General features: G+C 35.7%; 1 protein-coding gene across 1 annotated transcript in view; it reads right to left on the bottom strand.

Moving 5' to 3' along the window:
- The window catches only part of LOC5577691, a 47,483-nt gene extending 22,448 nt beyond the window's left edge, over positions 1 to 25,035 (bottom strand). The window contains exons 1-2 of the mRNA XM_021850233.1: positions 24,842 to 25,035; positions 24,339 to 24,576 (exon numbers count right to left, since the gene is read on the bottom strand). Coding sequence (XP_021705925.1) covers positions 24,339 to 24,399 — 61 coding nt within the window. The 5' untranslated portion in view covers positions 24,400 to 24,576; positions 24,842 to 25,035. The remainder of the gene's footprint in view (positions 1 to 24,338; positions 24,577 to 24,841) is intronic.
- Between the last annotated feature and the right edge of the window lie 1,552 nt (positions 25,036 to 26,587).

Below are 26,587 nucleotides of genomic sequence, written 5' to 3'. Positions count from 1 at the left end.
TAACCTGGTTATAAGAGTAAAAACGCTTTCAATTAACTTATACTAAATACATAACGCATTTATCGTGACTATAGAAGATTTCAACGATTTTTGTCTAAAATTGTTAATTATTTCATTTGACATTTGTTCAAATCATTAGTACTATACCATCATTTCCAAAATTTTGTTTTGAATCCTCTGCAGAGCTTCCTTCCTGCTATTACAACAGCTAGTCCATATTGGTACAGCATACAACATGGCTGGCCTAAACATTGGTTTGAAGATCAAAAGCATGTCTTAGGACAATTTACCTTTAATACACTATTAGCGATTGTCACTACAATTATTATGCATCTTCTAATAGGATACATGCACCGGTATCCGCCATAGTGCCAGTATTCACCAACGCAGATTATATACCGTGTTACGATTTAAATAGGCATAAATAATTGAGTATTCTGTAAGATACATATTGACAGTATTCAAAAATCACCTACCCCAAGCCAAACTGTTTCATCACAACTTTCTGTAAACCACTATCAATTCGTCTTTCGACCAATGGCCCACTCTTGCAGAGGTTATCAATAGCATTTCAAAAATAATAACAAATTGGCTACAAATCTAACAATTATGTATTAGTGATCGGGAATCGAAGACAGCTGTTTTTTAATCCTTCTCTCTTTCTTTCTGGCATTACGTCCCCACTGGGACAGAGCCTGCTTCTCAGCTTAGTGTTCTTATGAGCACTTCCACAGTTATTAACTGAGAGCTTACTGTGCCAATGACCATTTTTGCATGCGTATATCGTGTGGCAGGTACAAAGATACTCTATGCCCTGGGAAGTCGAGAAAATTTCCAACCGAAAAGATCCTCGACCTGTGGGATTCGAACCCACGACCCTCAGCTTGGTCTTGCTGAATAGTTGCGCGTTTACCGCTACGGCTATCTGGGCCCCTGGGTTTTTTAATATACAAAAGAAATCACAACCTGGTAGGGATACACCAATAGGAAATTTCTGGACTTGCAATTTTGGGCAATACTAGTTTAGAGTTTAGAGTTTACAAAACAGGTCAATAAACATGGAAAGCTCTCAGTTAATAACTGTGAAAATGGTCACTGAGCTGAGAGACTGGCCCTTTTCCAGAAAGAAGAAGATAGTTGCCATCAAGTTAATTGACATTTGGAAGAAGAGAAAATATGGTATGGAAATTTTGAGCACCATCACCAATTTACATTAGAGAGACATACATGAATGTTCAATCTCTTTTTATGGTTCTTACAAAACAAAATACAGCGCTATATCTCATACTACTCGGGATAATGGCACATTCGATATAATAACCAATTTTGGGTATTGGTTTTCAAGGTAGTGACCTATTCGGTTTAGTGACGGGGTAGTGATCAAATTAGACTATGGCATTATGTGTTCAGTTAAGAATTACCACGAATATCATTATTATATTTCTAGTATACCACCTTGTCATTAGAGATTGCCAAGGTTGTTCTTGCACCTCCTTGAACTGCACCACTTTCGGGGTAACGGGCGATTCGGGGAAATGGCAATCGGGGAAACGGTTCATTCAGAAAAATTGTATTTGGGGAAAAGTAGCACAACCACCGTACCAGACGCCCTAGTAATCGAAATAATGTTTAGTTGAAATATTTGCATACAAATACAAAGCATGGAATTAACTCACCAAAACTTGAACGCTGCCTTCCATTCCTTCTCCGAAATACCCACTTGGGTCTGCCTGTTGGTTGTAATACTTTTTCCCAAATGTCGTTTCCCCGAACGCCAGTTCCCCGAATACCCCGTTTCCCCGAATAGCCCATTTCCCCAAAAACTTTATGGCGCTCATAATTGTCATACATTTCTGAGTGGCGAATGAACCGGTCATCTGATATGCACCCTTTCAGGGAAAAGGGACATTTGGAGAACTGGCATTCGGAGAAATAACATTCGGGGAAACGCCATTTGGGGAGAAGTAGCACAATCCTGCCATTTTCAGATTCATCCAGACCAAAACGTACGTACAAAATGCAATAGCACGATACAGCATTGTTCGGAGCTGTTCTAAAAAAATACCAGCAAATTGCTAATTCGAAAAAGACTGCGTTTTAAACTTTTTTTTTTTAAAGCATACCTTAAACTTTCACGAAACATATGACGAATTTGAAGATACTGAAACAACTAAACACTAAGAAAAAACTAATATTCCGTATGACGTAGTTTTCATGGTACGAAATGAAATGACGTAAATTTGACGGTACATATTTGAAATTAAAAATACTTCATTGTTGTAAAATTACGACCAACATGACCGAATTGTTTTGTGATCCCAACAATATTCCCTTGAAATGACATTTTACTTGCTTATGTTTGTCGGGCACTTGTGACTTAAATTCAAATGATTTTTTATAAGTGTGTACACTATTTCAATTTATAAAAATATTTCCATACCTGACGATTTGCGATTCTCTCAGCCAGATTGAAGTTATACGCAGAGACTCAGGAAGAATCTCCTGATTTATATTCGTAGTATTATTTTTTTAACAAACAATTTTTTTTACATTTTTGTATTTTTAAGGGTATTTTAATTGTTATTGTGATAATTCGGTTTGATTTCAAAATCCTTTAAATTTAAAATGTTTATATAAAGAAAACTTTTATTAAAATATTCTTCAGTAGTGTTTTTAAGAAGAATGTCTCTAAGATATTTCACATTTTTTTAGTTTTAATTGGTATTGCCAGAGAACATTTCTCACCACATAAAACAACACAGAGAAATCATGAATTATCGAAAAATTTCATTAGAAAAAAATATAATGTTTTTCTTTTTTGCGGTTCCTCATCGTAACAGGATGTTTTTGTTACGCCTCTCTGTCACGATACGGTCTACTTTCTAACAATAAATTGTGCAGTGCCGTTACGCAATTGATTTCTGTTGTGTAATGACTCATTACGCAACATTTTAAAGTTGCGTTTGAGATAATCATCCAAGAAATATTGCAGATTGCACAATAGTGGTGAATGCATATTGATATTTTTTTATCGCCTCCTCACAAATTACCAAAAAAAAAAAATCCGTTGCTGATTCCGATTTTTACAACACTCATCGCAATTATCCAAATCGCCAACTTCTGCAACTTGTTGCGTAAACAGCTATTTCAAATTTTTATGTCACGTACCTTTTGACTCATTACAAATTCCGTATAACGTAGTCATTCAGAAATACTGCAACTTGTGCAATGTTTATAAGAGGTAGTTCGAAGAAATGTTACACCATCAAAAAATAGAAAGTTAAATTATCTCTCAAAATTTTAATCTACTCATGGTGTATGGTTGTATGACATTTGCCCGAAAACCATTTGCCAGAAAGACGTTTGCCAGAATCAATTTGCCAGAATGGACCATTTGCCAGAAAACCATTTGCCAGAATGGACCATTCCCCAGAAAGTCATTCCCCAGAAAGACCATTTCCCAGAAAAAAATATTATTTCATTTCATCACTTTTCTTTGCATAGCAATACTCAGGTGTTTAAAATCCTTCGAATTATTATGATTTTCAGCGGACGATATATAATTATATGGAAAATAATTGTTTCCTAAGTTTTTTAACTTTTAGTTTGATAAAATATTTTAAACTGATTGTGGTATTATAGACTTCTGGGGGCAGATAGCTGTAGGGCTAAACGTAGCTGCACGTTTTGCAAGACCAAGCTGACGGACGTATGTTCGAATCTCATCGGTTGAAGGGTTTTTCGGATGGTAAATTTTCTCGATTTCCCAGAGCATAGTGTATCTTCGTATCTGCAATACGTTATACACATGCAACAATTGGCAATAAAAGATTTCATTATTATTATTATTATCTTTCTTAACGAGATTTGAAGCCCGAGGCTAAAAGCTCTCAGTTTATAACTTTGGAGGTGCTCGTTAGAACACAAAGCTGAAAAGTAGGCTATGTCCCAGTTGGGATGTAATGCAAGATAAGGAGAAGAAGGTTTTCATAGTTTCTGAGAAATACCTGTTTTTTAATGTTATAATGATCATCTTCCCGATTATTTCATACAAGCTATTATGGGGTCGTCCATTAATCGCGTGATCATATATAGGGGAGGATGGAGGGGCTGGCCAATGACCACGGTCCACACAAATTTTAAAATTTTTGTGTGGACAAAATACCACGAGAGGCTATAAAAATCCGAAATAAATTACCACGTTTTTAATGTACAACCCCTTATAGGCAACTGCATTTTCAACATTCTATTAACGATTTTCCCTTCTTTGAATATTAAGCTGTTCTTCAGGGCTAACTAATACAAGGACTTATATGCATCATAGGAGATTTACCCTTCTTTTGGCTATTCTTTATAATTGTACTGAAAAGGTGTGTTACTGCTTGCAGTTAACAGAAACAATGGTAGTTATGTAAACAATATTATATCAGCCCAATTTTTAATAATTTTGGTTCAAAAAATTCAAAGAAAGACTGGTGGCAATAAGAATGTCTGTAAAAAGGACTAATGTAAAATAAAAATGCAAAACTCGGGGAGTGGACAATCAATACATGTCCCCAAATAAAGATACTATATTGAAAGTGAGTCAATCATGGGTTGTTAACCATGACCTTTATGTAATTTGTAATCTTCAATGAAACATAAATCTTTAGAATTGTTTTAGTTCGTATATCAAGTGACAGAATATGAGAAAAAAAACATATCTGTGAGTTTTTTGTTTTCCACCATTAATCATGGCCACGCAGCAGTCCTCCAAAGAATTTCTAAATATTTCCGGTACCAGATAGCTAAAACTAATAATCAGGGTGTATACTGAAGATTGGAGAATTTTTCGGCAGCCTGCCGTGGTTCAAATTATTTTTAAGAGTGAAACAGTTTAACATTCTTTTCAAAGACTGAAAGAACGTTGGACTGAGTCATCAGAGTTATATTGTTGAAATGGTTATTGGCGCTGAACTGATCATATTTCAAACATAATTTTCCCTTCTTTCATTAAAAGCCTGTTCTTTTGAGTTGTTTTGCGATGTTTTTCCGCAAGGATACACTATTCATATTACTGAATCTATTCAACTTAACTAATTCGTGCCAAACGTTTCAGCTTTTTTTTACAAGAATAGGTCATTACGTCAGTTCCACCACACATATTTCAAGTTGTGAAAATTGCATAAAATTGTATGCGAAGGATTTTAACTAAATAGACTAAAAAACATGGAACGATCAGTCGTGTTGCTTTATACTTTTTATAATATTACAATGATATAACAATTATGTGGCGCAACATTTACAATGCGAGTGATGTACTGTATAAGTGACATTAATTTTCAATTAATTTTGCGCTGTGCAGTGCTAGTAGTCCAAACCTCTTGGTGTAAAAAATCTGAAAATTGACTACACAATCTTTCATGCTATAAGTACAAATTATATGCGTATATTCAAGATAACGAAATGACAAGTATATACAAATTCGGTAGGCTTAAATTTTTCATAAGTTTGTCGATCAATTGATATCAAGGTTGAAAATTGATTACAAAAAAATGATTCTGGGGAATGGTTTTCTGGCAAATGGTCCATTCTGGGGAATGGCTTTCTGGCGAATGGTACATTCTGGGGAATGGTTTTCTGGCAAAAATCGTTCTGGCGAATTGATTCTGGCAAATAGTTTTCTGGCAAATGTCATACAATCATGGTGTATGCATGAATCATATGTGTAAATATTACATTTTTATTAGTACTAATCTTGAAATGGTATCGTGGTGAAGCTGTGTTCTTATTTAATGAGACACCCTGTAAGAAAATTATTAAAAGTATGGCCATGAAAAAAATCTTGAAAAACATTTTTGGGTTTGAAATAAAAGTCTAACATACTGTTCCATTGCGTTTCATAGAATGTTTTGGATGGTGGACCTTGGAATTAGTCCACGAAAAAACCTACAAATAGAATCGTTTTTGTATTTTTTTTTGTTCCAAGAGTATATATATTAAATAAATCTATTTCATTTCTTAACTTTTTTAATCGATATTCAAAATAAATGAAATTTCCTGAAAAGCTTTATGTATGAACTGTCTAAAACTTGTCATTACAGTTACTGAGTTATGATGATATTTTTTCCAAAAGACAACATTTTTAATGATAATAAATCTACGAGCTGTTCAGTGGAATTTCTATAAGTAAATGAAAAACCGAATTTGTACTATACCATTTAATTAGTCGAGTCTAGTACACGGCACTGAAGACAGCCTTACACTAGAGGTCGAAATACGCGTATCTGTCAAAGGATACAAACTCTAGTGTAATTAAATGGTATAGTACTTAATTCGGTTTTTCATTTACTAACATTTCCAAGCTAGTCACTGCGAAGCAATTCTGTCAATTAATAGAAATGCCGGGCAGCCGTTAATCAGCTGATTGTTGCCAGCACTTATCTCCAGTAAGGGGTTGGAACAATCGCTGGGTGGTTCCAACCCCAAGAAACTGCTGACCCAACCTTCGTTTACTAACTGACTGCGAGTGTAAACATCTTGAACGCTAGAAAATGTCATTAACTCGGGACAAACGATACGCACTTCACAAAACTCTCACACATGAATATTGAATCATCGTCATCGCACTTGTCACATCAAACGGCAAGCCAAGAGGTTTACAAAGATACGCTACGACAAACAAGCCTCAAGAGCAGCCGGTTTGCCTTTTTGAGAAGTTTTGTCCGACGATTTGCTTTCAATTCGATTCGATTTGATTTGTTACGCAATCATGTTCTGACAGCAATGATCGATGCAGTTTCGATTGATTGCGTAACTCAAAAGTCGAGTTAATTATAAAAAGAATAACAGTTGTTCGGATGGAGGTTTACGATCCAAGATAAGGGCAAGGTTTGATCCATTTCCGGTTGGGCGAATCGCATCACTCATTAGAGTCACATTAAAGTCACAGAGCGACGACAATCTGATGGTGACAAGAGAACGAACAGTTTTTTATGTTCTCGCAATGAAAATACCTTAGAAGTCTGAGACGATCATCCCAGAAGGTCAAACACAAAAACCGCAGGCAAATTAATAGTTAAGTCGACGACAGTTAAATCGTTTTCAAGCAGTTGCACAACAAAGCTATGGTTTTGCTAGAGTTGGGCGTAACTGCATTTTAATTTATTTGGTCTAATACACTGAAGCCTCTGTTTACGCAATGGGTCGGGATTATTTAAATATATTTGTTTTTGCAATTTCTCATCGTAATAGGCTGTTTTTCATCACTACTCTGTCACTAAACGGCCTAATTTCCTGCACTGAACTGTGCGAAAATGGCTAACTCAATGGTCTTTTGGAAAGCAGTTGCACTGATTTTTTGTTCTGTAACTCGATACCTCCCTAACTCGATGGTCCTTGCAATATCGAGTTATGTTCTGAAAATTCAAAACATTCATAATTATGTGCCGATCTTAAGCTACGTTACCTCCAATGCATTAAAATACCATTGCATAATGTTACGTTAATAAAATTCAAGCAAATTGAGCTTCCAATGTAAAACCCCTCGGCCTGTCATTCCGTAGAGAACAATTTGATGACAAAAGCTTTGTTTTTATCGCTGAAAATCATTTGTTCACACAAATGACCCAAGTAATCAGCAAATCACATCGCATTAGGCGCACGTGATTGCCTAATGATAAGTTAGGTGTCAAAAGTCGATGGTTATTTCAGTTTAGAAACGATCAACACTCATCGTGACAACGAGCACACTCATTCGAGCTCGAATGCGATTCTCGGTATTGACTCAGGTGTCTGAAAACCCCCCTAGATCAAACCGCAAAGCTACTGATCGATATGGAATCGATTGGCCACGTTTTTGATCTCATTACGAAAGATCCGTGCTGAGAAACGATTTAATGATATTTTACAAATCAGTTTAGGGGATTTCTCCAGGTTGTTAATGGTAGGTAGGTTGCCAGAGGATGTACTTAATAATTCATATGAACTTAATAGCATGATAGATTGTCTTGAAACAGCTGATGATTACAGAAGGCGGACATAAGGCAGTGGGAAGCTTGAGCGAGAAGTGTTCTACAGTCAATGTAACAATTGTGAGAAACGTTTTGTAAAAAGTGCATCTGACGCACCTTGTAATGTAAATTAATAATTCTTCTTCTGAATGCGTAGTCGCTATAATTAGATAAGTCGCAAGATAAGAAATGAATATTATGATTGAAGATAGGGGCGTTACGTATACTATTTGGTGCTTATAACAAAGTAATATTATGTTCTGATTCTTATTGTGCAATAACCAACGAAAACGAATTACATTTAAACGATCAAAGAAAAATGTTCAATGTACAGTTATGATTGTCGCTTGCCTCTTGAATGTAACTTCAAAAAAGGTTTGGTAACACTCCGAGACCAACTCTGAAGTAAGACTTCACACATAAAAATAAGAGTTGCAATAAACGAATGAACGATGTTTCCACATGTTGAGAACAGTTGATCTTTAATATATTCTTGAAAGGGGATACAATGAATATAAATTATTTAATACCAATTGTTTTTGTCAAAGAAACACCAAAACAAATTAAGAAATCTGAATTTCCTTGACATAACATTTTTAGAGACCAATACCAAACGAAAGAGCTTAACTGCTGTATCGCATTTCTAGCTTTGAATACACGTTCCCCCAGTAATCCACATAACCAATTTTAATTGTCATGACTTGTAAGGTGAGCACCAAAAAACGCTTTTCATTCTTGTCTTATACCACCAACATGAGGTCTGAGAACATGCAATTAGTAGAACAATCATGCGCATTTGTTCGAAATGTGCTCTTCCATTAGAGAAACTATCCTTGACCCGAGCAGTACGGCACACTACACTAAATCTAACCTTTCTGCAGCCCCCTTCTTTGTTGTTGTTTTAATGAACGCAGACCCGAATGAGGGGTTTGGTTTATGTTGCACCAATTAACATACGCTGTACGCAGCTTATTCGTAAATTACCGGCCAAACAATAAAACGATAGAAGACTGCGCGGTGCATTGCGGGCCACTGCACTGAGCACGATGTTATGCGATTGTTGGTGCTGTTGATGATGGCTGCTGATAAGATTTCTTGATATCGACTTGAACATGCTAAGGAATTGAATTTTTGAGTAAGCATCATCTAACAGAAGATGCATTCGAAAGGCAACTGCAAAAGCCACAAAAGTTGAAACTTAACATGTTGTTTCATTACTTTTGAATAAACAGGATTATTCTTGTTTGAAGATTTTTGTTTATATATCTGTGCAACTGTCGAAATAATTCGAGCAGACTAAATACATGACGCCGAACTCTCGCATGTGATTCTTAGGGAATATAAGATTACGGTTCTAATGATGCATTGATTTAAAATGTTGGTCGATTCAATGCTAAGGGAACTGGAGGAGCCATGTTTCTTCAGTGTCATTTTTGAGAAATGTCACCACTTTAAGGAGATTATAAAACGAAGCCAAACTTTGATTTCCCAAGTACCGTTTTGATTCATATTACGGACACTTAAGGCCTCTGGGAAGTATAGCACAGCATAGAGCATTCAAAATAAATCATTCTGTATGATTACTCAGCGTTATCGAGCGCCGGAAACCCTTTCCTTTCGAATCGTGGGTGAAGAATTCGCTTCTGCTATTTGAATAATTATAAATAAATCGAAATGTATAGCCTTTTGGTGATTCTTATTCTGGACGAGCCCTCACTTTTGCCTCATATTCCGGACACTTTGATTCGAATTTCGGACATCTCATGAAAATCATTAATAGAAAATTCAAATCATCAAATGAAATTGTTAAACCACTAAAGAGACGTCTAAGGCAGTTGTGCATTATAAATTTGCATAGATGTTTATCAAAATAGCTTATTGAAACGAACCTCCAAATTTTGAACTTTCGAACGGCAAAAATTGAAACATTTCGTGTGAAATGTTTCCCATACAAAGTAGAATGTCCGGAATTAAAATCTGTCCGTAATATGAATCAAAACGGTACACAAGCCTGAAGAATCTGAAAATAGTTTGCATTGAAAATCAACCAAATTGCTTGCTTGCTGGTGGTGACCTGGGAGGGAGAAATCGATATAGAATTTATGTACATCGTGGTGAGTCGAGATTTTGCTGTCACGAACTGTCACTGTGAACCCAGATCTTAAAGAGTGGACAAATATGGAAAAAGCGTGTAATTCAGCAAAACATATTTTTGCATTTCAACAAAGTTGACAACGATCGGTTGAAAATCAATTCCTGCAAACTCAAAAGCAATGTCACGATAGCACCTTTCAATCAGATTGAATATAAGGCATTGAAACACGCATATTTTTACTCTTTTCCAATAAAAAATTAAAATGAAATGCACAGAAAACTTTGGCCATTTTCACATGTTTGTCTGGAAAGATCGAAGTTGCACAACAAATAAAAATCAGCTATTTTCCTCAAGCCTGCCTTGATTGTCGTTGATGACCTGTTAACCTACTGGATTAGTGGCCAAGGGCTCTTTTCCGAAAAGCATGAAATGGTTCTCACGGCCTCCGAAGTAGAGGTTAATTCTGTGGTAAATTTATATGTGTCATCGTGAATTGTGTATGACAATATTGTCCGCTCAGGTTTCCATAGCAGATTCTGGAGGTCCCGGTATGGTGGCCATCATACGTTTGATGGAATGGCAAATCAAACGTTTCGGAATTTAATTGAGAATGTATTCAGTTATCTAAGGTAACATTGGCCACCTTGCGATTCCGTAATAGGTAGTCAGTTTCATAGAACTGAGCCGTGTGGCACATCAAAACTTGTAGAGTTCTAAAGAGAATTTTGCAAGCATATCTACATCTTTCTGAAATAATTTTGGCCATTTAGTGGTTTTGTGGCAAGGTCCAGAATGTCCCGAACATGTGACATTTGGTCCAAACATTCAATAAAAATGAGCCGCGCGGCACAATTTTTTTTTGTAATTTTTATAGATGAATTATTAGAGATTTCTTCATTTATCTGCATTGTCAAAGTTTTCGGAAATTTTCAAAAGTGGTAAATTGTTACATACGGTCAAATCAAGGTCTCATAATGATTTATGGAATTGCTTATGGGAATTGGGGGTATAATGAACACTCTGAGCATTTTATAGTTTTCACTCTTATGGAGGTATCAGATTCTTTCTTGATTTCTCAGAAATGAAGAAGGATGTAAATATCATGTAATAACTTGGAAATATAATGTTATGATTATTATTATAATGTGTATTAAACGATAACGTAACGGGGATAATATGAACGTATACTGTAAGTAAACGAACATTAATGAGGGCAAAGTGAAAGGATGCTAAAAACTAAAATGTAAACAATATTCAAATTGATCCGTTTGCGATGTATAGTTCTGCTCGACCAACTCATAAGCTAACTTCTTAATATCTTCCATAGTAATCCCTAAGAAGCGTGGTCTAAATTTCTAGGGTGTGCATCATCAGTTCGTTTTTCTGTTCCACTGAAAATACGGTTTAATTTAAACTCCAGCCTTGTTTCTTCATTAGCGATTTAATCCACCTGGCCAGAGTGAATCCTGAAATCTGGTACATGGTCGGTGCAGACCACTGAGTCTGAGAATTTAGGATGGTGCTATATTTTTCATAGATTTTAAATATAATTACCAAAAACACAAATTTGTTCGTTCTATCCCCCACCTGTTCATTTTACCAACAATTTCCCTAGATAATGGATTTGAGATCTTTTCATTTTTAAGGCAACATTGATAAACAATTGCAGGGGTTTTCAGGCTGTTTGGCTCGCGGAGCACTTTTAAGATTTAAATTATTGCAAGGAGCATCTTTTCGTCATCGCGACTCCGACTTCGATTCTTGATTCCAAAATTTTCGACAGGCGTAATCGATCCTTAACGTAAAACGCAAGATGATGTTAGTTACATTATTATTTTTTTTTCGCTGAAAATAATAATCAAAATTTCAACACCATGCAAAGGTCATAATGTTAATATTCAAAACTTAATCACACGGTGTTCAAATTTCGATTATCTCAGATTGTATTTGGCGAGGTTAAACAAATTTACGAAATGTCCACATCCTGAAAGATTGTTAATATTCAGTCGGAGGAACATCCTTTTTTTTAATTCAGGTTTTATTTTTAATATGAATTTGTGACATGCCAATCGTTGAGCTAAATCCGTCCCATAGAATGGGAAAATATTCACGACGAATTATTTGAAGTTTAACCATTAAAGCTAAGTATGTATACTGTTCCGCTCAAGAAAAGTAAATTACATTTCTTTTCAACCGCGTACTGCGTTCAAAGAAACAAAGTTTTAACCAAGTGTAGAAAGCTTCCAAAAAAAACAGGGGTTCACGTACCTTCGATAATAATCGAGATTTTGACACTGCAAGCTGCTGCATTTCAAGATTTAATTGGGAGCATTTGGCATTAGAATGGAATTGTATTTAGTTTCCCACCCCAGACAACCAGAAGTTGCATAACAGTTTACGAACAAAGTCATTTATTTACACAAATTACATCACACCCGGACTACATGGTGGATGATATCGTTTGATCGATGAGTTTCCTCGCATAAAATGCTGTTTTCTGAGTTCATTTGTATATTTCGTTTCGTCCCGTATACTTATACAAAGTAGGTCGGATCAATCCGTAGCAGCTGTCAAATCAATTTTGATATAATGAATTAAGTCGCATAAGAGTACAGACTAGTTCGCAAGAAAATTTACACACTCGTATTGCATGTTATTTTTCATCGTATAAAATATGCACGTATATCGCCTCCACTTTTGTACGTATAAGGCCTTTTCGCAACATCTTATAAGTGAATCTTTGCGCATATAAGCATCGCATAACGCAAAAGGTGATTTCGTTATACGTACATTCTGGTTGTCTGGGACCAAATATAATAAAATAAGATAATTGTGAACGATAAGATAAAATTTTGAAATTTTCTATCTTTTGTTTTCAGTTTGAATCAATTGATGACAAACAACGTATTTTGACTTAATTTACAGCATATTTTCAAGCAAAAAGTTGAGATATTAATGAGCCCTAGTAGAAATTTGAAATGTGCCATGGAGCACTTGTAAAGGCTTCACGGAGTACTTAATGCTCAGGGGAGCATGATCTAAATACCATGGAACTAGTGCTTCGATAGCGGATTCTGGGAATCTTGGAAATAAAGCTAACGCATTCATTACATATCATGGCACATATCCAGGTTTATTTCCGCGTTTAGTATTTTTTGTTGTACAGGCGTATTTGTAGTGATCGATTTATATTCGTCGATTTTTTCTTTAAATTAGTAGACGAAATTGAACCGACTATATTAAAATTTTACTTTAGAGCTTGAATGAGTAGTTTCTATTCTACAAAAAAGAGCAATAGGGGCCCAGATAGCCGTAGCAGTAAACGCGCAGCTATTCAGCAAGACCAAGCTGAGGGTCGTGGGTTCGAATCCCACCGGTCGAGGATCTTTTCGGGTTGGAAATTTTCTCGACTTCCCAGGGCATAGAGTATCTTCGTACCTGCCACACGATATACACATACAAAAATGGTCATTGGCATAGTAAGCTCTCAGTTAACAACTGTGGAAGTGCTCATAAGAACACTAAGCTGAGAAGCAGGCTCTGTCCCAGTGGGGATGTAACGCCAGAAAGAAGAAGAAGAAGCAATCAAAAAAAGTCAAGTTATGATATGCATAAAATCGTGCAGAATATAATGGAAAATTAAGCAGAAATCAGTGATAAGCGATTTTCTTGTTTTTCATGGTACATCCGACACATGTGCCCTGATGAGAGTTAAGTTAGCAATAATGTACAATTGTTAATAATTAACAATAATGTACAATTTTACAGAATAATAGTAACCGATTTTCATACCAAGTGCTCGACTTTGGCATGCTGTAACTGTCGCAATAAAGTTTGGATAGAGAACAGTATATACGGTCTATTGAATTTTAACAAAATTTAAAGTTTTAGAAGCATCTGTAATCGCTCAAAGTCTCAAGTTTTTGCTATAGCTCGTGAAAGTTGTATAAAATTCCGAAGTTTGACTATGATTTATGAGTTTTTTGGTAAATCAATCGAAGTTGAGGGGAAACAGCCATGGACCGAGTAAATTGGCGTAACATCGCTAGAGTGTCCATCCCGGGACATTCCGGGACAAAAAATCTCGGGATTTTTCGGGATTTCCCCTTTTCCGGGATTTTAGTTCTGACTTCCCGGGAATCCAGAAATATACGTAGAATTTGATGCAAACAACTAATCTTCAATGAAAAACAATGGCATTTTTCCTCACTATCAAGCTTTATTTGGTAAAATAGAAAAGCATCATGGTGAGCTTCGTGACCTTGTGGCTAGCGGCGTCAGTCGTGTAGGCGTATTGTGCCACGAAGCGTGGGTTCGATTCCCCGCTCCAGTCGGTGAAAACTTTTCGTCAAACGAAAAATTCATCACTGGGCTACTGGGAATTCTATGTTGTCCGTTGCCTATGTTCGTGATTGTTCAGTTTGTGCAGCCTTTGGCTGAAGACGGTGTAAATTAAACGAATAAACAAGTAATTATTTTCATGAAAAGACCAATTTATCAAGTAAGCATAGCATAGCCTAGCATAGCATAGCATAGACTGATGAAAAGACCAATTTATCAAGTAAGAGTCATTTATATTTATTTGTCTAGCTGCAAAGTTTCAATACCTTTCGTTTTCAACATTAAACGGTTTTATAAGCTTAGGTTTTGAAAGCAAATTTGAATGTACCTGGTATTTCCGTTGCTTTGATCGCTCTAAAATGAACATTTTTTTATTGGATCACCGCTAATTTTCACATCGTTCAAATAAAAAAATATTCATACGTCATTTAGCTCATGGAACGCAATGACATGAAATGAAACTTTGTGAGACGGGTCGCTGAATCAAAACAAAATAGCCAATAAGATGACCAGATTTAACACGTGTTTTTGTTGTGCGTAGAGTAACTAGAAGTTTAAAATGAACCCCAATGTTAATGTTTTTAATAGTTTTTCAAAAAAAAAATAGTCATGATGTTAAAGCAATTTGTTTCAAACATTTGAAGTTATCAAAACTTCAGAACAAAGAGTTTTGATAACTTCAAATGTTTGAAGCAAATTGCTTTAACATTATGACTAAAAATTTTACCATACTTTCATTCAGAAATGTTATATTTGAAAAATCCCTAGCAAACCCGTATTGATTTTAGTTAAGTTTAGATTTTTGTTAAGTTACTTCATCTGAATAAGATATTCATACATGAAATGTGATTTGTTATATTTAAAATATTATCTTGGAAAGTTACATTATCTTTTACTTCAATTGAAAAAACATTGTATTGTCGAATTTGTACTTTTATTTCAACTAAAATTCTATTGAAAATTTGAGAAATCCCGGGATCCCGGCATAAGTTTAGATTTTTGTCCCAAATCCCAGGACGAGTAAAATGGCCGGGAAATGGACACTCTAGATCCACTAAATGTTTGATTTGGCCACTTTTCCGAAAATTTCTAAGTCTGTTGCAGAAACATCAAGCGGCCAAAGGTACTTTAGGAAAATGTCAGATGAATAAACTATCCGAACGTCCATAGATCATATCTCAAAAAAAAAAAAATACAATTTTCAAACCGCCACGCCCACCTCGCACTTTTTGTAATGAAACTTTATACATGAGATAGTTACGTCTTCCGAAAACCTCCTTCTCTTTATGAGTTTGAAATAAATTATTGATGATCCTTGTGCAATTTTGCAAATTTAGACTTGTCACATGGTTCATCTCTTTCTTCATCTTACACAATTACTTTCTACCGATGCTAAGCGGCCAAATCCGACCAAATCTAAATTTTTAGAATTTGGATTCATCTAATACAGTGATTCCCAAAGTGCAGTGATAGTGATAGTACAGTGATTCTCAACGGGGCGAAAATTTGTAAGACAGAATTTGAGGGGTGAAAAATCAAGAAAGGGGACGAAAAAGCTAATACCGGAGCATTTGTAAATAATAATTTATAACCACATCTGAAGGATAATCAATTCCAAACTTATCTAATTTCAGGACTTATATATCTTATTACAATCATTTTAAAGTTAAAACAGAAAACACTTGATGATTTTCAAACACAAAATATTAGTGTTATGTATTCAGGTTTTTCGATATTATATGAGTTTTAAGAATAGTCGGTATTTGAGATTTTCACAAGGTCGGACTGATTAGTCACAGTCAGTGAATCAAATTGTCATCAAAACAGACGAAAAATTAACAACAAAGCAAGCTCGCTCATAAACGTTTGTCCCAACTTTTGCGGATAGGGATACAATCAAAAGCAAAATTGTCATGACAAACAAAGAGCATTACATTGTTGCAACCTGTTCAACTCGCGATCATCAGTTATTTTGAGCACAAAATCAAATTTTTTTTATGGATGCTATTCAATAATTTGTCAATGTTTACCAACATGGAGAAAGTTCTCGAAAATTACAATGCGAAGACCAGAAAGTCGTTGCGCACGTGGTGATGGATTATTGTCATATTCTGTTCAAGTGGTAATAAACTGATGTTGCGGAATAAAATTGTTGCAACAATAATTTGAGATGACAATGTCTTTGTTGCTGCGTGTTGGGTGACAATTGATTCACTGGTCACAGTAACATTAGTAACAATTAAAACACACAGCATATTTTAGATGTACAAAACACGTATCTGAAATTTTTTAGAAATTTTTGCAAATGTCTAATATTTTATATGACGATTGTTTTTGGTATGGGATCTTTGAGGTTTAGAAGTTAATACATTTTTTATTGGCATCCAGCCTTTTACGGAAAAAAATCTGCAGTACCCTTTTTGAAGTTTCGGTTGCACCCATTCTTATAATTTCTTATGGAACAAATTATGTTGAAAACAATTTTGCACAATTTAGCAGGCAAAAATCGGGTTCCACCAATAGACCCGCTTGATGCCGAAGACGAAAAATATTTTATTTAATAACAGATTTGAAGAAATATCAGAGATGCATCGGATTTGGACCTTATGAACGTTGAGAAAAATTTGTGTTTTTCTTGGTGTTAGAAAAAAAATAAATCTTCATTAACGTATGAAATCACAAATAACGAATCACATTACAAATACGCGCCAAATGGTAACGTATTTGGGAGGGTGAGACTTTTCAATTGCACAATTTATTTATTTTATTTTCGTCAATCAATAGTAGACTATATGGTTGCATAAATCTATGTTGTATTATATGATCAATTTCTGTGCAATGCTGATTACAAGGAGACACCATTCGATTCTTTGCGTCTGAATTTTTTATAGTTAGTTTGATGATTATTTGATGCAAACAAATTCCGATTTTTTAAATGTTTAGCGGGCATGTAGAAATTTGAACATGATAAAAGATTGGTGGAATCAATACAATGCACCATAGCGGTGTGAAGTGTCGTAAAAAAAAACTAATGCGATACAATATCAACTAGTAACTCAAATCTGGGTGAATATGACCCAAAGGTACAGGGTCATTAGGATAAAGTACGTCAGGCCAAATGAATCATTTCATTAGACCGAATGAGTTAAAAAAGATAGTACCTATCTTTAAAATTGATTTTTCAATTTAATAATTTGTATACAGTTATCTAGAAATAAGAGAAGATTTTAAGATAAAGCTTTGCTGAATAAAAAAAAATCATGTTTGTAGTTTGAGCAACGCCAACAATATATGCACAGTATATTTTTAAAAGAAGGAAACGTTTCGGATAAAATAACAGTATCTTTGATGTCAAAAACTATTCATTAAAGCAAAACTATTAGAAAAAAAAAACAATGTTTATAAGAAGATAAAACCTCCCATAAAATCGTAGGTAGCCATATCTCCAACAATAAGAACGAACTTATAATGAAAAGACAATGTCTATTCTTTAGAAAGAAGGAAAAATTACTATCAAATATAGTATATAGTGAATTACTATCAAATACTGGGTGCCGCCATCGGAGTTTCAAAATTTTGTAATTTCGCAATCGTTCGGTCGATTATGATGAAATTTCCAGGAAAAATCTTAAATGAGTTATAATTTTGATTCATGCATTGAACATTTCGAATTCGGTGATGGTTTTGGACCTAGGTCCAAATTTGTTGGGATACCTAGGGTATTTGATAATGAAAATTATGGGGAAATGCCAGAAATTTTGTCGAAAATGAAACAAGAAATCTATGTTAAATTGATTTGATTGACATAAAGACATAATCATTGCAATAGAGCCTTCATCTAAACTTGGTGATTTAGAAGTTCTTTCTTATTTATGAACTTGGAGCTTTAAATGCAAATTCATCATTTGTCGTATATGTTTACAATATTCTCCAAATTAAAACAGCTGATGAGATTAGACTTTAGTCAAAAACCATCACCGGATTTGAAATTTTCAATGCATCCAACATAAAACTCATTGGATTTTTTGACGTTGGATAACGTCTTACGGCAACATATGGGGGTACAATTCAGAAAAACGAAAAATTGAGCATGTAACGAAAAATGGTCAGGTTTTGACCGCTAATAACTCAGTCATTTATCGATAGATTTTCAATATTTATCCATGAATCGATTGGAAATTTATCTACGCGTCGATCCAAATGGAGGACACTATTGATTATTAGCAACAAACTATTGAAATATCGTAAAACGTTGACCCCTTTCTTATCTAACCAATCACGTTCAAGCACATTTTTCGGTTCCGCTTCCCACTATAAAAGCGCACCGCACCCTGCTTCTTCCCTCATTCTTCTTTTTGCCGTCAGACTGTGAACACGGTCGGCGAGCAAATTTCGAGAGTCATTCGCGTCCTCAGTTCAGTTTTCAATAGGACGCGAATACAACACGCATTAGAACCGAAGAACCACGCATTTCGGAGCCGCAGCAACTGAAGCCGCTCATTTGAGTGCACCAGCCAGCATAATCGTTTTCGGCCAGAAATCGTCGCTACCAGCCAGTGCTCCGCTGTCATTGCCATGCGGGAGGCTAGCGCGGTCATTCTGGTTCATTAGATCGAGCGGCACAGCCGTCACCGTCCGTGTAATATTCCCTAATTTGTTCGAGATGGCTGAAGAAAATCGACCAAAGCCGCTTGTTGAAGCGCACATCGTCATCCGCACCGCTAATCTCATCGGGCGAGGAGGATTGAAACCAGTGCACCGTCAAAATATGTCCGTGTTACGCAAATTCAACAACTCAATCGGCCCTTTCCGGAGCCAACAAATGTGTTTTAAAGAGTTATTTGTATAATATTCCCTAATGTGTTTACCACATACTTGCTATAATCTCTTAATTCATCTCATAGCATCATACAATAATTGATTTATTACGAATAATTGACAATACGGCAATTTGGAGCTGTTTCCGAGGATGCTGCTGCAGTGCCGTCGGGTTGCAATAACAGCATAATGCTAATCTGTACATCCCTTACCCAGACATCAGTTTCATATAGCCTATTTCCCAGATAAGAAAACGAAGAATATGAAAGGAGGAGCATCATCTGCTATTCTAAGGGTATAAAGCATTCCTCCTTCGTTGAATCTGGTTTCATTCTGTTTTCGCTTTCGAGCTGGTAAGAGCTCCTCCAAACCTGCTCAGCTCCTCGCCACCAGAGGCAAGCTGTTGTACGAGATGGCTGAAGAAAATCGACCAAAGCCGCTTGTTGAAGCGCACATCGTCATCCGCACCGCAAATCTCATCGGGCGAGGAGGATTGAAACCAGTGCGCCGTCAAAATGTGTCCGTGTTACGCAAATTCAACAATTCAATCGGCCCTTTTGAGAGCCAACAAATGTGTTTTAAAGAGTTGATTGTGTAATATTCCCTAATTCGTTCGAGATGGCTGAAGAAAATCGACCAAAGCCGCTTGTTGAAGCGCACATCGTCATCCGCACCGCTAATCTCATCGGGCGAGAAGGATTGAAACCAGTGCACCGTCAAAATATGTCCGTGTTACGCAAATTCAACAACTCAATCGGCCCTTTTAAGAGCCAACAAATGTGTTTTAAAGAGTTATTTGTATAATATTCCCTAATGTGTTTACCACATACTTGCTATAATCTCTTAATTCATCTCATAGCATCATACAATAATTGATTTATTACGAATAATTGACAATACGGCAATTTGAAGCTGTTTCCGAGGATGCTGCTGCAGTGCCGTCGGGTTGCAATAACAGCATAATGCTAATCTGTACATCCCTTACCCAGACATCAGTTTCATATAGCCTATTTCCCAGATAAGAAAACGAAGAATATGAAAGGAGGAGCATCATCTGCTATTCTAAGGGTATAAAGCATTCCTCCTTCGTTGAATCTGGTTTCATTCTGTTTTCGCTTTCGAGCTGGTAAGAGCTCCTCCAAACCTGCTCAGCTCCTCGCCACCAGAGGCAAGCTGTTGTACGAGATGGCTGAAGAAAATCGACCAAAGCCGCTTGTTGAAGCGCACATCGTCATCCGCACCGCAAATCTCATCGGGCGAGGATTGAAACCAGTGCGCCGTCAAAATGTGTCCGTGTTACGCAAATTCAACAATTCATCAATCGGCCCTTTTGAGAGCCAACAAATGTGTTTTAAAGAGTTGATTGTGTAATATTCCCTAATTTCCCCTTTTCAGGGCCACAAAATCAATGAAAAGAGTTATTTTGAATTAATACATTTGAAAAACAATTCTTCAATATAATCTCCCAAGCTTCTGAATACATGTAAAGTGATTATTTTGTATTAACACAAAATAATAACACACAATGTCTATAATAAATCAGAATTGACATGCAACAAATAGTGTGAAAATTAATTGGATTTTTAGCAAAAGAAATGTTTCATAAGTTTGTGACTGTCTCAAGCCAGCAAATAGAAGAAGCTAACGTTATCCAACGTCAACTTGGCGGTCGTATCTCGGAAACAACCTCTTACTTTTTTTTGAAAATTTCATCAACATCAATTAAACGATTACGAAGTTACAGCATTTTGAAATTTTGATGTCAGCATTCAGTACTGTTAAGGCTAAAGGTTCTATGATAGTAAACCTTGAAATAACCTTGTTAATAGAAGAATAAATCACTATGTCACATGACGATACCTGACTACAAGGACAAAGATTATTACAACAGTGTAAATTGAAGGCCCTTCCTAGAGTGTTCATTTCCCGGCCAATTTGCTCGTCCCGGGATTCGGGACAAAAATCTGTGCTTGTCCCGGGAAATCCCGGGATCCCGGGATTTATCAAATCTTCAATAAAACTAGCATTTCGGTTGAAATGAAATGGAAGTACAAATTCAACAATACAATTAAACAAACAGATAATGTAACTTTTCAAAATAATATGTTAATTAAAGCAAATCACATTTCAGATAAGACTTTCTTATTCTGATGAAGTAACCTAACAAAAATCAAAACTTAGCTGGACTAATTACGGGCACAGACAAACAGACGTCACACTCTCATCATTGTCCATCGACCACCTTTTTAACGGTCGATTCAAAAATATGGTAGGTGGCCAATCCGCCACCCGCAGCGCTCGCATCGTTTTTGTTCGCGTTTTACGTTTACACACTACCGCCATCTATTGGCCCGTCGGCCAAATACACTAATTCTAGCATTGGGCGTACATGTCCTCGTGACTATGATTTGGATCGAGATTTGTTCTAAGTGTTACGTCTGTTTATCTGTGTTACGGGTTTGCTACGGATTTTTTTCAAATTCTCTATAACACTTATGAACGAAAGTATGTGAAAAACTTAAGTAATAATTAAAAAAAAAAATGCTTCAAACATTTGAAAAGCCATAAAAACTTTAGACCAAAGAAACAATTAAAGATCATTGAAGATAATGTAGATCATGTAGATCAAAAGTTAATTACTGAAAATTATTAACTGAAGTATCGTGAATCGCAAGTCAGCCCCATCTGCATTTTGTTCAAAATTGAGTTGATATTAGTTCTTATTATATCTTCCAAAGATCTTTCAGCTGTACTAACGAGAAATCACTTTTTGTTCAGTAAAATTAGGGAAAACACCAAGTCGAATTGTCCCATAATGAAAAGTAAACGCATGTCAGTCCCACTGTAGATTTTCGCATCGTTTAACACAAAATAGTTTATATTGTAATTAAGTTTTTTTTCTTGGAAAGGTAACGGAGTGAAAAGCAAATTATAAAATTTCATTGAGATCGAAATATGTTCCAAACTTCTGGAATTTTTTGAAAATTTGTATGGAAAACGAGATTAAACTTCTCAGTCAATTTTCTAAATGCCTACTTTTTACAGATGGTACTGACTTGCGATTTGCGGCAGTGTACTTTTAAATTGTTATCTCAGCATAGGCTTATAAAACGGCTAATGTTGAAAAGAAAAGCATTAAAACTTTGCAACTAGACAAAAAAAATGTATTGTTTACTTGATAAATTGATCTTTTGATGAAAATAATTACTCGTTTATTCTCTTTTTCATTATGCTTTTCTACTTTATCGAATAAGGTTGATAGTGAGGAAAAATGTAATTGTTTTTCATTGAAATTTAGTGGATTTCATCAGATTCTACGTACATTTCGGGGATCCCGCATCGTTTAACACAAAATAGTTTATATTGTAATTAAGTTTTTTTTTCTTGGAAAGGTAACGGAGTGAAAAGCAAATTATAAAATTTCATTGAGATCGAAATATGTTCCAAACTTCTGGAATTTTTTGAAAATTTGTATGGAAAACGAGATTAAACTTCTCAGTCAATTTTCTAAATGCCTACTTTTTACAGATGGTACTGACTTGCGATTTGCGGCAGTGTACTTTTAAATTGTTATCTCAGCATAGGCTTATAAAACGGCTAATGTTGAAAAGAAAAGCATTAAAACTTTGCAACTAGACAAAAAAAAATGTATTGTTTACTTGATAAATTGATCTTTTGATGAAAATAATTACTCGTTTATTCTCTTTTTCATTATGCTTTTCTACTTTATCGAATAAGGTTGATAGTGAGGAAAAATGTAATTGTTTTTCATTGAAATTTAGTGGATTTCATCAGATTCTACGTACATTTCGGGGATCCCGCATCGTTTAACACAAAATAGTTTATATTGTAATTAAGTTTTTTTTTCTTGGAAAGGTAACGGAGTGAAAAGCAAATTATAAAATTTCATTGAGATCGAAATATGTTCCAAACTTCTGGAATTTTTTGAAAATTTGTATGGAAAACGAGATTAAACTTCTCAGTCAATTTTCTAAATGCCTACTTTTTACAGATGGTACTGACTTGCGATTTGCGGCAGTGTACTTTTAAATTGTTATCTCAGCATAGGCTTATAAAACGGCTAATGTTGAAAAGAAAAGCATTAAAACTTTGCAACTAGACAAAAAAAAATGTATTGTTTACTTGATAAATTGATCTTTTGATGAAAATAATTACTCGTTTATTCTCTTTTTCATTATGCTTTTCTACTTTATCAAATAAGGTTGATAGTGAGGAAAAATGTAATTGTTTTTCATTGAAATTTAGTGGATTTCATCAGATTCTACGTACATTTCGGGGATCCCGGGATTCCCGGGATGTTAGAAATAAAATCCCGGGAAACGGGAAATCCCGAAATTTGACGAATCCCGGGATTTTTTGTCCCGGGATGTCCCGGGATGGACACTCTAGCCCTTCCAATTTCAACAGGAAAACGCAGAATCACCGATGAAAACATTAACGCTCATATACGCGCTTGATTTTCAGTATTTCGTTCTTCGTACTGAACTGCATTAAAGATAATATTTCTTCTAGAGTAATTAAGGACCACCTATATTCAAACGAATCCTTTTCAAAAATAAATTAAAATTATTCTAGATACCTAGTTTCCCAAAATGCAAAAATTGCTCTAATTAAGTTTTGAAGGTTTCGGCCTAATGACCGGATACCTGGCCCAAGCACCTTAGAAGTATCTTTGTTTTTGTCTAACCCACCACAATTGACCTACAAATTTTATTGAAATGTAGAGTTTTAACTGTCCATGTTAGATTGAATGTCAGCAAATTTCAGTACAATAGAAAGTAACAAACGAAAGTTATGACGCTTTGAAAGTGAGTTTGGGATCATATGGATACGAGCACCATAGCACGGTTAAACATTTAGTTAAACAATTTATGCACTTCAGCAAGGGTCAATTTCGTCGGAGAATAATCAAACAATTTTATAGAAAAGAACTTAAAATCCTTCACCGTTGAACTAGACCTTCACAAAAATCCCTCCCCGATCCATTCTCCGCCTTCCCCTGGTTGCATTCCCTCTCGAAAAACAAGTTCCCATCAATAATGTCCGAAAAAGGGAGTCAAGTTTACACTTACGAGTTTGCGCCGCGATCATCGTCGTCAGCAGCATCAGCACACTAGCAATGGACTTCCACATGTTTGGGGCTATTACAGGTCCTCGTGTTCGCTCACTTTCAAAACTCACAGCTTGCAACAGTCACTACACACTTCTGAGTTGACAAGTAACTTCCACAAAACGACACACGATCGATAGCTGACCGTTATCACGTACTAGATACTCGGGGCACGTACAATCCACTCGGTTTGCCAAAAACTACAAATTGAATGCACCGTAATCGTAATTCCGTACTTGGTTTTGAACACCCAATCTCCAGAACAGAACTTGACGTGAGTGAATTCTGACTCAATTAACACTCGGTACACCACCAGGAAACAAACAACGAGCACGAAATTCACGCTGGACACAGGACTGTCAATTCTAACACTTTTGCTTTTTCGAAGGCCACACCCTCAGCCAGTTGTGATTTCGCTGCTAGTTGCTGCTAATTCGTTTGCTTTTACCGACTCGTCGCACTCACTTTCGTTCACGTTGATTGGATCTTCCGGTATTTTTTTTTTTCGGCGGGGAAGGGAGATTCTACTCTATGTATCAACGCGGAACACTGCTTAACTGACCACAGGTCTTCGAGATAGCGGAGAGGGGACGAAGAGGGGCGGCTTATATCTGTTGGCTACCAGCTCGTATTAACGTCTGGTTGAGGATCGTGGCGCGTTGGCTCTTTTAATGAATTCTCATCGCATTGCCTGGGCTGCTGGGTGCGTTGCTCGATACGATTCGATCGTTGTCGAGTTGTTGTGCGGCGATTTTTTGTACGTTGGCTAGAGAAACACGCGCGCGCCTGGCTGGAGAACATAGCGATTTCAAGAGTTCTGAACGGTGTTCGCGTGATGCGCAACACGGTTCTAGGTGATGTCGCGCAACGTCGGGGTTTATGTTGCATTAGTTATCAGCGTGATTCTTATTCCACATGGATTAATATTATTCATAACCGTCAAAATTTACATTTCGGTCTCGCTAATGATGTTTCCAAGATTTTTAGGATTAATCAATCAAATTCATATCATGAGTTCCTTTACAAGTATTTATTATTTCTGAGTGATTTTACCTAGGAAATCTCTTCAGAATTTGTTTGGGACCTGATTGTACTGCTTATTATAATGATAAAAATTAAGTATGGAACATCTTATATCTAGTTATGGTTAAGTATTGCGAATATAAGCTTACCTTCGCGTCCATGATCTATTTTTACCACAACAAAGATATCAATTTTGGCTCTAATTTCCATAATTTATTTATTTATTTTTTTATTTCGTCAATCATTTGTAGGCTACATAGTTACATAGTTTCTTATATTCTTATAAAATATGATTTTAATCTGGTCCGGGGCATACTTTGATCAATCATTTCACAGTGCTCATTGTAAACAGACATCATTTGGTTTAGAGGACTAAATTTAGCGTAGTTTGTACGATAACGATCTAAAGTAAACAAATTTCTGTGACGCAATTGTCGATTAGGAGCATAAAAGTTTAATTTGGATAATAGCTCAGTTGAGTCAATACGTTGTGAAACGATATCGCTAACAAATGCGACCATGGCATATTCCCGTCGCTGTTTTAATGTCTGAATGTTTATCAACGTGCATCGTGCTTTATATGACGGAAGAGGAAATACAGTCCATCCTAATTTGCGGAGTGCGTATGGTAAAAACTGCTTTTGAATCGACTCTATTCGTTTTTCATGTGATTTCAAATATGGAGACCAGACAACACTACAATACTCTAATATGGATCTCACATAAGCAACGTAAAGGGTTTTGATCGTATAAGGATCTTGAAAATGATATCCGAAACGATTTATGAAGTTAAGCATATTGCCAGCTCTACGAGTTATTGTGTTGTAATGTTCAACGAACGTTAATTTGGAATCAAAAATTATTTCTAGATCTCTAATTTTCTCACATTTTTTAACATGTTGGTTTCCTAACCTTATTGTTAAATTCGGAGTGTTTCGTTTTCTGTTATAAGTTATTAAATTACATTTTTCAACATTCAACTTCAATAAACTTTAAAAACACCAGGTATTAAATAGAAGTATTTCATTATGAAATATTTCATAATCGTCATCTTTCATGATTTCTAAAAATAATTTCATGTCATTTGCATATATAAGAATCCGTAGTTTTTTTTTAAGAATAAAAGATACGTCGTTAACATTTATATAAATAAAAATGGAGTGGTGTTTGTATGTCACGAAATGGCTC

The sequence above is a fragment of the Aedes aegypti genome, chromosome 3, assembly GCF_002204515.2.
Source record: "Aedes aegypti strain LVP_AGWG chromosome 3, AaegL5.0 Primary Assembly, whole genome shotgun sequence".
Taxonomy (NCBI): Eukaryota; Metazoa; Arthropoda; class Insecta; order Diptera; family Culicidae; genus Aedes; species Aedes aegypti.
This window is presented reverse-complemented; position numbering and strand designations above follow the sequence as displayed.